At 45.0% G+C, this 11,296-nt stretch overlaps 1 protein-coding gene across 4 annotated transcripts in view; it reads left to right on the top strand.

Annotated features, from left to right (window-relative positions):
- The first annotated feature begins 4,839 nt into the window (after nucleotides 1-4,839).
- LOC140396362 (glioma pathogenesis-related protein 1-like) overlaps nucleotides 4,840-11,296 on the top strand; it is a 39,439-nt gene continuing 32,982 nt past the window's right edge. For all 4 annotated transcript variants that reach the window (XM_072484924.1, XM_072484923.1, XM_072484922.1 and 1 more), the window contains exon 1: nucleotides 4,840-5,146. In XM_072484924.1, coding sequence (XP_072341025.1) covers nucleotides 4,973-5,146 — 174 coding nt within the window. In that variant the 5' untranslated portion in view covers nucleotides 4,840-4,972. The remainder of the gene's footprint in view (nucleotides 5,147-11,296) is intronic.

Genomic DNA, 11,296 nt, shown 5'->3' with positions numbered 1-11,296 from the left:
GCATATAGACACTGACATTAAGTTTCTACAAAGATGCAAGAAAGCAGAATCACCTGCTAATGCTCGCATTCCTAGCATTGTTTGGCATCTTTGAATTTGTCTATATATGTGTTTCTGGAACAGACCTCTTCATTCACCTGAGGAAGGAGCAGCGCTCCGAAAGCTAGTGACATCGAAACAAACCTGTTGGACTTTAACCTGGTGTTGTAAGACTTCGTACTGTGCTCACCCCAGTCCAACGCCGGCATCTCCACATCATGGCTACCATCGACACCGCAAACTGCCGGCTCAAAGTGGAGAGGATCTCCAGGAAGATCGCGCATATAGACACTGACATTAAGTTTCTACAAAGATGCAAGAAAGCAGAATCACCTGCTAATGCTCGCATTCCTAGCATTGTTTGGCATCTTTGAATTTGTCTATATATGTGTTTCTAGAACAGACCTCTTCATTCACCTGAGGAAGGAGCAGCGCTCCGAAAGCTAGTGACATCGAAACAAACCTGTTGGACTTTAACCTGGTGTTGTAAGACTTCGTACTGGTCCCATAGCCTGTAAGTGATACCCATCCCTCAAGAACCTTGGGCAGGTGAGGTGACCAGATTTTCAAACTCATCCTTACCTGGATGAGTGTGGCTCCAACAACACTCAAGAAGCTTCACACCATCAAGGACAAAGCAGCCTGATTGATTGGCACCCCATTCACAAACATTCACTCCCTCCATCATCAACACCCAGTGGCAGCAGTATGTACCATCTACAAATGCACTGCAGAACTCACCAAGGCTCCTTAACAGCACCTTCCTAAACCACAACCACTACCCTCTGGAAGGGCAAGCACAGCAGACACATGGGAACACCACGACCTGGAATGTCCCATTCAAGCTGTAAGATTTTGATAATTCTACTAATTATTAAGGTTTTCTGTTGGCTTGTAACATCTATGGATTTTATTCCAACCATTTTTTAAATGGATTAGTTGTGAATTTCTGTCAGCAAGACTATGGGTAGTCAAGATAGTTAGGATTCTTTACAGGAAGGCTGTTGTATTTGTGAGAAACTATGTTGAATTGTTTTACAACTTTAAATTCCTGAGAGTCTTGAGTTGGAGCAGTTGTCTTAATTGCAATTAGGTTCAAAAACTGGCTAAAAATAGTTTGTTCCTAGAATGACACATTATGTGCAAATAAACCATACATTACTTTGATTGATCTGCTGAAGGAAACATTTATTTTCTATTTTTATGATAGGAAGTGGTTTTAACATTTGTTCTTGATGGTTTTAGTATTTGTGGAACTTCCAAATTTCCAAGTAAATGGGGAGGAATATTGAGAAGTGGGCATAACAGTCGAAAAATCATAGTCTTTGTTGGCACAGTATCACCATGGCTTCTGGGGTATGATACTTCTGGATACAGTTCACCGGCACTTCAAAGACAGAGAAAGAAAAGACATTGCCTGTGTTGGAAATGCTCAAGGACTCCTAGGAACGTAAGGGATAATGAATTTCTATGTTGTCTTCACTGCTTTAAGTATTATGTTACATCTTGCTTAATAAATTGTGCTTGATTTGTGCATACTAGTTATTTGTACCTTGTTTGGTCAAGCACAACAGAGGACCCTAGTGTTAGAAGTTAAGAATTTGAACCTTAGAATTTTTAATTTGGAAGGGTTTATCAGCATCCTGACTTGGAAAAATATCACCGTTCCTTCACTGTCACTGGATCACAATCCTGAAACTCCCTTCCTAACAGCACTGTGAGTATGCTACAATAGATGGACTGCAAGAAGGCAGCTCACCACCACCTTGCAAAGGGCAATTACGAATGGGCAATAAGTGCTGGTCTAACAGTGATGCCCACATTCCAAGAATGAATTGTTAAAAACAGGAACAGATTTCCCTGTGCAGCTCCTCAGGTTCAGCACCTTCTCGGTTTTTATCATTGTAGAAGCGGAATGGTCACAAATTATGGTCTTTTCTTCTTTGATTCTTTGCCTAGTCCCGAGGAACTCACACGCTGAGAAAGTAAACAACTTGGACAAGTACCTCCCGCACATGTTCTGCCCACCTCACCCAGAAGTGCTTTCCATGCGTTATCTGCAAATGTGATACCATGCTTCGGGGCAAAGCGGACACAGACTGCGCTGACTGTGGGACAAACTGGCAGGTTTAGGACGCAGACACAGACCTAAATTCAATTTTAACTCATTCCGCTCCTGTAGAATAAATAGGAAAGCTGAAAAGCAGGACAACTGAACCATTTTGAGGAAATTGGCAGGGCACTGGAAAGTTTAATTTAAAAATTGAACTGTCCCAGCAAAACCAGGATGTCTGGCATGGACATCCTACATGCTGGTAATGGAGAATAGCTGAAACTGCGGGATTCTCTGGGAATGCAGAGGATGCAGATAGGTGCCTGGTTTGGGGTCTCTCAATCAGTCCATGAGCGGTGAGGCGGTCTACGTTCCTGGGGTTCATCTTCCATCACATTTCCAAGCTATTGGAACCTTTTATCTTCAACAGAATGGCTGAGTTAATGGCAGTCATAGGTAATGGGGGGAGAGGCAGGAAAATGGATTTAAAGCTACAATTAGATCAGCTGTGATCTTATTGAATGGCAAAACAGACACGAGGGACCAAATGGTCTACTCCTGCTCCAATTTTGTTTTGATGTTCCAGATTTACCAAGGCCCCTCCACTCCTGCAATGTCATGGTAGCCATTCACACCTTTTTTTGACCCTTACCGTCCCCCCCTTGCAGGTCTGGCAGCATTTGTGCAGAGAGAAACAGAGTTCACATAAAACATTTACAGGGCAGGAGGAGGCCATTCGGCCCATCAAGTCTGCACCAGCCCTTAGAAAGGGCATCCCACTTAAGCCCACACCTCCACCCTATCCCCGTAACTCAGCATCCCCACCTACCCTTTTTGGACACCAAGGGCAATTTAGCATGGCCAATCCACCTAACAAGCAAATCTTTGGACTGTGAGAGGAACTGGAGTACCCGGAGGAAACCCACGCAGACAAGGGGAGAACGTGCAGACTCCGCACTGACAGTGACCCAAGCCGAGAATCGAACCTGGGACACTGGAGCTGTGAAGCTGTGAAGCAACCATGCTAACCACTGTGCTACTGTGCCACCCACCCAATCCATCCAACCCAGATAGTCTTACTCTTTCCAGTCTGTGCCCTGAAGTTTCATTCTTTTCGGGAGGGAGGTATGCAAGGATACTTACTGTTTATTCCCTTATTTCCCCTTTCTTTTATTTTGCTGTTATTTTGATCCATGGATGATTAATGGACATATGTCTTTCAGGCAAGCATAGAAATACAGGAGAGATCACTTTGCAAGTCTATGCTGGTTTAAACAGAAGGTGCAGACTTAAAGAGAAGCACCAGAGTGAGAGATGGGGTGGGATTCAGTTTGATTGATTGGCTAGTGACCAGTATTTGGCCAGACTAGCCCACCCCTCCAGTATTACGACACCCTGGCCGAGTGTGCGGTCAGTTCCAGCCCACAGGCCCCGCAGTCCCAACACAAGTGAATTAACCAATAATTCTTAAAAGGTTTCTGAGATATTGACCTTTGACTGCTCCAATGACTTACAGGCACCAGCTTTTTAAGTGAAACCAACTACTGCCTATTTAAAACAAAAATAGAGATAAGACATACAATACTTAGAAGAGCAGCCAGCTAATCTACTACACTCCCCCCACCCCCCCAACTTTACCATCCTACTCTCTACCCAAACACACTAGACGCACACACAGAGGAAGGGGGAGGGGTAAAAATAAGCGCTGGAAAGATCCCGGAAGAGGGATATCCCGGCATCTACCGGATGCGTTGCGTCATGCTGCCTTTCGAGCATAACGCGGCCGGTAGATAGTGCCAACTGCCTCACAGAGTAATGAACATTCCAGAAAAAACCTGACCAATCAGCATGATCCATTGATAAGGAAAGGCAATCTGAAACTGTCTATTGGCCGACAGCCAAGTCCATCAAAATGTGTCGTGATTGAGTCAGAACAACAGCCCAACTGCTGGAGGCTGTTGTTTTTTAATTAAAGGTGAAGTCCGTGTTAAAGGCATAGGCAAATTTTTGTTCAGGTACAAATGTTATCAATGGCAAAACAAAAGAAATAAAGGGAATAAACCAGGAAAAGCAGGGTTCAAACAGGAGGATCCTCACACCCGTCAGACTTCCCGCACTGCCGCCCCCCCCCTCCCCCCCGCTGCAAACAACCCCCCACTGCAAACAACCCCCCACTTTGGACCCCCCCGGCCCCCTCCGACACCCCTTCCTCTCCAGTCCGAGACCCCCTCATCTCCGAACCCCTCCCCCAGTCTGAGCGCCCCTTTCTTCCGGCACCGCCCCAACCCCTCCGACTACCCTCCCCTCCGAACTCCCTCCCCCTCCAGTGTGACCACTCCCTCCCCTCCAGTCCGACCCCCCTTCCCTCCGACAACCCATCCACTCTGACACCTTCATCCTCCTCCCCTTCAACCTGATGATCCCCTCCCCTTCAACCTGACTACCCCTCCCCTCCCTCCAACCCCCTTCCGATTCCCCCTCCCCTTCAACCTGACTACCCCCTCCCCTCCCTCCAACCCCTTTCCGATTCCCCCTCCCCATCCCCCCTACCCTTCTCTCCAACCCTTCATCCCTTCTCTCATCCCTCCCACAACACTCTTCCCCCTCCCACTTCCTCCATTTTCCTTCCCCCCTCCCCTATCTCCACTCCCCGACTCCCCCCACACCGCCTCCCCTCCTCACCCCTCCCCCACACTGCCTCCCCGACTCTCCTCCTTCCCTCCCCCATCCTCAACCCCTCCCCCCTTCCTACTTATGGTCTTAAACGTTCAAATTTCGCCATAGACCTTGCACCAGCTTGAGGCGTGAAATCCAAAGCTTCCGTTAAGAAACGTTTTCGGAGTTACGGAAGTTCAATGTATTCTGAACAAGTTAGCCAGAATGTGGAGATCGTGGTTCTGCGACGTTTCGCTTTATTTGATTTTTGACTTTGCTGTTCTTGGTGTCGTATTTTCCAATGACATTAATAATGAAGATTTCATCAGGGAGACCATCCGTGTTCATAACTTCTATCGTTCGAAAGTCAATCCTCCTGCAAGCAACATGCTGTATATGGTATGGAAACATTGCCCAGTTAACCTTTAAAGTGTTTTTACAATGTTATAATGCAGACGAAATGATTGCTGCAGGGACAGGGTAGGCGTGATATTTCCTGTGAAACAAGTCTGTTCTCGTTTCGTTCTGCTGTGGTTTCTTAGAGGAAGTCTGTTGAAATAGTTCCGTAAAATTGTGCACATTTCAGAGAGAGCCGCAAGCCGATTTGTCAGAAGAGTTGTCAACTCAATGATTCGCAGATGACCCAAACATTGATGGTGTGGGAATAGCGATTACAGGTTGATGTAGAGGGGCTGATCAGATGGGCAGAACTGTGGCAAATGGAATGTAACTCTGAAAAGTGTGAGGTGATACATTGTGGGGACATTAACAAGACACAGGGGGCGCAATGAATGGTTGGACCCTAGGAAGTACTGAGGAACAGAGGGACCTTGGGGTGCATGTCCAAATAATCCCATAGGCAGCAGGACAGGTAGACAGGGTGGTTACAGGTGTATAGATTCCCTACAGTGCAGAAGGAGGCTGAGGTATTATAGGTATTACGGTACCTGATAGGCTGGAGCACCATTGGTGGAAACTGTATGCTTTCTATTGGTTAGGATGTATGGTAGCTCCGCCCTGCTAGGCGGGGTATAAGAACCCATGCCACCCCCAGCAGCCTTCATTCTGTACCTGAGCTGCTGGGGGAAACATCTAGCTTATTAAAGCCTTCAGTTAGACTACAACCTCGCTTTAGTGGTCATTGATCGTGCATCAGAGGCCATTCAGCCCATCATGTCTGCACTGACCCTCTGAACGAGCACGTTACCCAGACCCGTGCCCCACCCCTGTAATCCCAGCTAACCGTTTGGACACTAAGAGGTAATTTAGCATAGCAATCCACCTAACCTTCACAGCTTTGGACTTTGGATATCTTTGCATATATGGGATACTTCCCTTTATTAGGTGAGGCACAGAATATAATAAGAGCAGGGAGGCTCTGATGGAGCTGTATAAAATGCTTGTTAGGCCACAGCTCGAGGACAGTCACCACATTCCAGGAAGGCTGTGGTTTTACAAGAGGTGGTGTGGAGGAAATTGATCAAAACATTGCCTGGGCTGGAGCGTTTCAAACATGAAGAGAGGGTTTTTTTTTTCCTTGGAGCAGAGAAGGGTGGGGGGGAAACCTCATTGGAGGTGTATAAAATTATGAGGGGTATAGATAGGGTAGATGGGAAGAAACATTTCACCTCGGTAGAGGAGTCAATAAACAGGGGGCATAAATTTAAGGTAAGGAGCAAGAGATTTAGAGGCAATTTGAGGAAAACCTTTTCACCCAGAGGGTAGTGGGAATCTGAAACTCACTGCCTGAAAGGGTGGTATAGAGAAGAACCCTCACAACATTTGAGAAGCGTTTGGATGAGCACTTGAAATGTCATAGCACACAAAGCTATGGACAATGTGCTGGAAACTGGGATTAGAATAGATAGGTGTTTGATGGCCGGCGCAGACTCGATGGGTTGAAGGGACTCTCTCTCTACTGTAAAACTCTTGACTGTAAGGCAAAATCATGGCCAGGTATTTCCGGGTTCTGACTGAATCCAATTACTAGCACTCGGCGAGAGTGCAACCTGTTCAGAATCAGGTGTTATAGAATAGAGTTCATAGAATCCCTACAATGCAGGAGGCCATTCGGCCCATCAGGCCTGCACCAATCCTCCGAAAGAGCACACTGCTGAGGCCCACTCCCCCTTAACCCCACCTAACCTTTGGACACTAAGGGGCAATTTACCATGGCCAATCCACCTAACCCGCTCATCTTTGGACTGTGGGAGGAAACCAGAGCAAACCCACGCAGACATGGGTTAAACATGCAAACTCCACACAGTCACCCAAGGACAGAATTGAACCCGGTTCCCTGGCGCTGTGAGTCAGCAGTGCTAACCACTGTGCCACCCATATGATGTGATGTGGAATGCCTGAAAAGATCATGGAAGCAAATTCAGTCGGAACACTCCAGAGGGAAGTGGTTAAAAAATTGCAGGTCTTGGGGGAGAGGCGGGTATTAATTGAACAGCTCTTAACAAGGAGCCAGCATCAGTACAATGGATTGAAGGAGCTCCATCTGGACTGCAACATTCTATTTTTCTTCAGTGCTCAAATACTGTCCCAATTACCAGAACCAGATGCGAGTGGCATTAGTTAAAGCAAGTATGGGAAAGGAAGTAATTATTACCTGGCTTCCTTTCTCCCCTGGATTTCCTAGTTCATCCTTTTATCTTGCAATGTTTAAATTCCAAAGATCCACAGGTGACCCAAAAAGGATGTCAAATCATAGGTGATTTTAAAGCAGCTCATTAAGAAGCAATGTTTTGGATATGACACGCGAGCTAAATAGACAAGAGAGACACAAGACCCATAACAGATGAAAATGGTTTTCTGTCCCCAGGTTGAATGGACGGGTGGCACAGTGGTTAGTCCTGCTGTCTTACAGCCCCAGGGACCTGGGTTCAATTCAAACCTTGGGTGATTGTGTGAAGTTTGCACTTTCTCCCTACATCTGCGTGGGTTTCCTCCGGGTGCTCTGGTTTCCTTCTACAGTCCAAAGATGTGAACGTGGATTGCCCCTTAGTGTCCAACAGTTAGGTGGGGATATAGGGTTACAGGGATAGACTGGCTCAGGTAGGGTGGTCTTTCGGAGGGTCAGTGCAGACTCGATGGGCTAAATGGCCTCCTTCCGCACTGTAGGGATTCTATGGATGAGGCTGATCTCCATGGCTGGAGGTGACAGTCTCTTTTGTTCTCTGACTTCATGAATTAACCAAAGTGTTAGGTCAAAGCTAGCTTTACTCCACCACAAGAAGCTCTTTCCTATCTGAAGTAATTGTTCCTTCGTGAGAGACTGTTTCTGGGATCACTTAGTCAATTGTCCATCAGTGTCACATTTTAAGGCATTAGAGAGCATGCAGAAGAGGTTCGCCAGAATGGTTCCATGGATCAGTTATGAACATAGATTGCAGAAATTAGGACTGTTTTCCTTAGCGAAAAGGAAGTGAAGAAGAGATTTTATAGAGGTATTCAAAATCATGAGGGGTCTGCACAGATTAGCTAGGGGGAAAACTGTTCCCAGATGTGAAAGGATTGAGAAAGAAAGGGCACAGATTTAAACAAATTATTTAAAGAAGCAAAAGTGATACGTGGAAAAATGTTTGTATGCAGGCAGTGGCTAGGGCTTGCAATGCGCTGCCTGAGTGTGCTGGGGTCAGGTTCAATGGAATCATTCTAAAGGGAACCAGAATGTTAATTGAAAAAGAATGTTCAGGGTAACAAGGGATTGGCACTGGGTGAGTTGCTCATTCAGAGAGCCAACTATCCTTTCAAACAAAGCTTCCGCTCCACTATTTTGCCAAGGAATCCAGTAACAGGTTTTCCACCTCTCCTTTCATAGAACATAGAACATTACAGCGCAGTACAGGCCCTTCGGCCCTCAATGTTGCGCCGACCTGTGAAACTACTCGAAAGCCCATCTACACTATTCCCTTATCGTCCATATGTCTATCCAATGACCATTTGAATGCCCTTGATGTTGGCGAGTCCACTACTGTTGCAGGCAGGGCATTCCATGCCCGTACTACTCTCTGAGTAAAGAATCTACCTCTGATATCTGTCTTATATCTATCTCCTCTCAACTTAAAGCTATGTCCCCTCGTGCTAGACAGCACCATCCGAGGAAAAAGGCTCTCACTTTCCACCCTATCCAATCCTCTGATCATCTTGTATACCTCAATTAAGTCACCTCTTAACCTTCTTCTCTCTAACGAAAACAGCCTCAAGTCCCTCAGCATTTCCTCATAAGATCTTCCCTCCATACCAGACAACATTCTGGTAAATCTCCTCTGCACCCTTTCCAATGCTTCCACATCCTTCCTATAATGCGGCGACCAGAATTGCACGCAATACTCCAAATGCTGCCGCACCAGAGTTTTGTACAGCTGCAACATGACCTCATAGCTCCGAAACTCAATCCCTCTACCAGGCTTCCTGTGTCTTGAATTGTAACATGCATCCAAAATTTAAGACAAACGCAGGTACTCAGTCCCCAACAAAATCCTATTTCTTCAAAAACAGGAAATAAGGACACCAAACCCTATGATTGCTTCAGATATGTGAAGCATATTTTACTTCTCCCAGCTTGTTTACTTTTCATGCTGTAACCTCCTCTAAGCTCGGTAGAAGCAGTTTGAACAGACTAAACCCCCACACATACAAACACCTTTGTCTAGCAAGAATCTAACCAGTGTTTTACTCCTCTCACACAGAACCACTAAATTAAACCCACTTAAATGTATACCTTATTTCTAATATTTAACAATACAAACTTAACATTACCTCTGTTTGTAGTCAACCTCATCAGCTCGTCTCATGTCTGCCTTAACTTTCATGAACAGTATCCTGTTCCAAAGGCAGAACCTCTTTGTTCCATCTGAGTCCAATATTCCTGGAACTCCTTTTCCATTCCCTGGTTTCCAGAACTAAATGTCCTTTAATTGCTTGCTTTTGTGCATTGCACTCCATTGTATGGCTTTTCTGCTACTAGCAGAGTTAAAAGTTGTTCACCCTCTCACTTCCTAGCCTCAACTGCTATGAATTCAGCTATAACTACATACAGAAAGCATTCATACTCGAAAGGTGCCCCTGGTTGCAAAGCAATGATATTTTACTTCTCCCAGCTTGTTTACTTTTCACGCCGTAACCTCCTCTAAGCTCAGTATAAGCACAATTTGAACAGACCAAACCCCCACACAGACAAACACCTATGTCTAGCAAGAATCTAACCAGAGTTTTACTCCTCTTACACAGAACCACTAAATTAAACCCACTTAAATGTATACCTTATTGCTAATATTTAACAATGCAAACTTAAAATTACCTGTTTTCCTGACACAGGGTATTGTTGGTCCTGCTGGATGCATCTGTGACCTTGATGGAACTTTAACAAGTCAAACTTAGGTCTCAGTGCCATTGTGCCAATGTGCTACTTATCAATAATAATTTGGTAATGTGGTAACAACAACCAGGTAGACGCCACTCTATACTCACAAAATTGCTGCTGTCTTAACAACCCATGGATAGTGCAGGATTTCTTTATAATGCCAATACTAATTTCCAGACTTGCAGTTTATTCTAAGGCTACATTTTTCTTATTCATGTACTTGTTCACTGATATTAGTAACATCATTTAGTATTAAAACTTAAATTATAGGCAGTTCCCATCTTCTCAGGGCAACTTGAAATGCATGAACATACGAGAGTTCCCACTTGTGAAAGGATTGAGAACAAGAGAGCACAAATTACAGATCCTCTATCAAATTTTTGTTTCAAGTCATATTTCATTCTGTTCAGGAACATAGAAACCAAAGTTAATCATTTCATGTCCCGAGCCAGTTCTGCTATTCAGTTAGGCTTGTCTGTATCTTAGCTCCCTCCACTGTGGCACGGTAGCACAGTGGTAACACTGTTGCTTTACAGCGCCAGGGACCCAAGTTCGATTCCCGGCTTGTGCGGAGTCTGCACGTTCTCCCCGTGTCTCTGTGGGTTTCCTCCAGGTGCTCCGGTTTCCTCCCACAAGTCCCAAGAGATATGCTTGTTAGGTGAATTGGACATTCTGAATTCTCCCTCAGTGTACCCAAACAGGCACCCGAGTGTGGCAACTATGGATTTTCACAGTAACATTATTGCCGTGTTAATGTAAGCCTACTTGTGACACTAATAAAGATTATTATAACCACCTTAGTTCTATAACTCTTAATACCCGTGTTCAACTTCTATCAATCTGTTTTTAAATTTTCAAATTAAATGGCTTCAATAATAACTTGTGTTTGTATAGTAACTTTAATGTAACAAAATATCCCAAGTCTCTTCAAAAGAGAATTTTACACAAGCCACAAAAGGAGATATTAGGGAAGATGGCCAACAAGTTGGTTTTAACTAGTGGATTAAAAGGAGAATAGAGAATGAGGGTTCTAGGGCAGCAGGATATTACACAGATACAGAATGGGCAAGAACATAGAACATAGAAAATAGAAAATACAGCACAGAACAGGCCCTTCAGCCCACGATGTTGTGCCGAACCTTTGTCCTAGATTAATCATAGATTATCATTGAATCTAC

The sequence above is a fragment of the Scyliorhinus torazame genome, chromosome 19, assembly GCF_047496885.1.
Source record: "Scyliorhinus torazame isolate Kashiwa2021f chromosome 19, sScyTor2.1, whole genome shotgun sequence".
In the NCBI taxonomy this organism is placed as follows: domain Eukaryota; kingdom Metazoa; phylum Chordata; class Chondrichthyes; order Carcharhiniformes; family Scyliorhinidae; genus Scyliorhinus; species Scyliorhinus torazame.
This window is presented reverse-complemented; position numbering and strand designations above follow the sequence as displayed.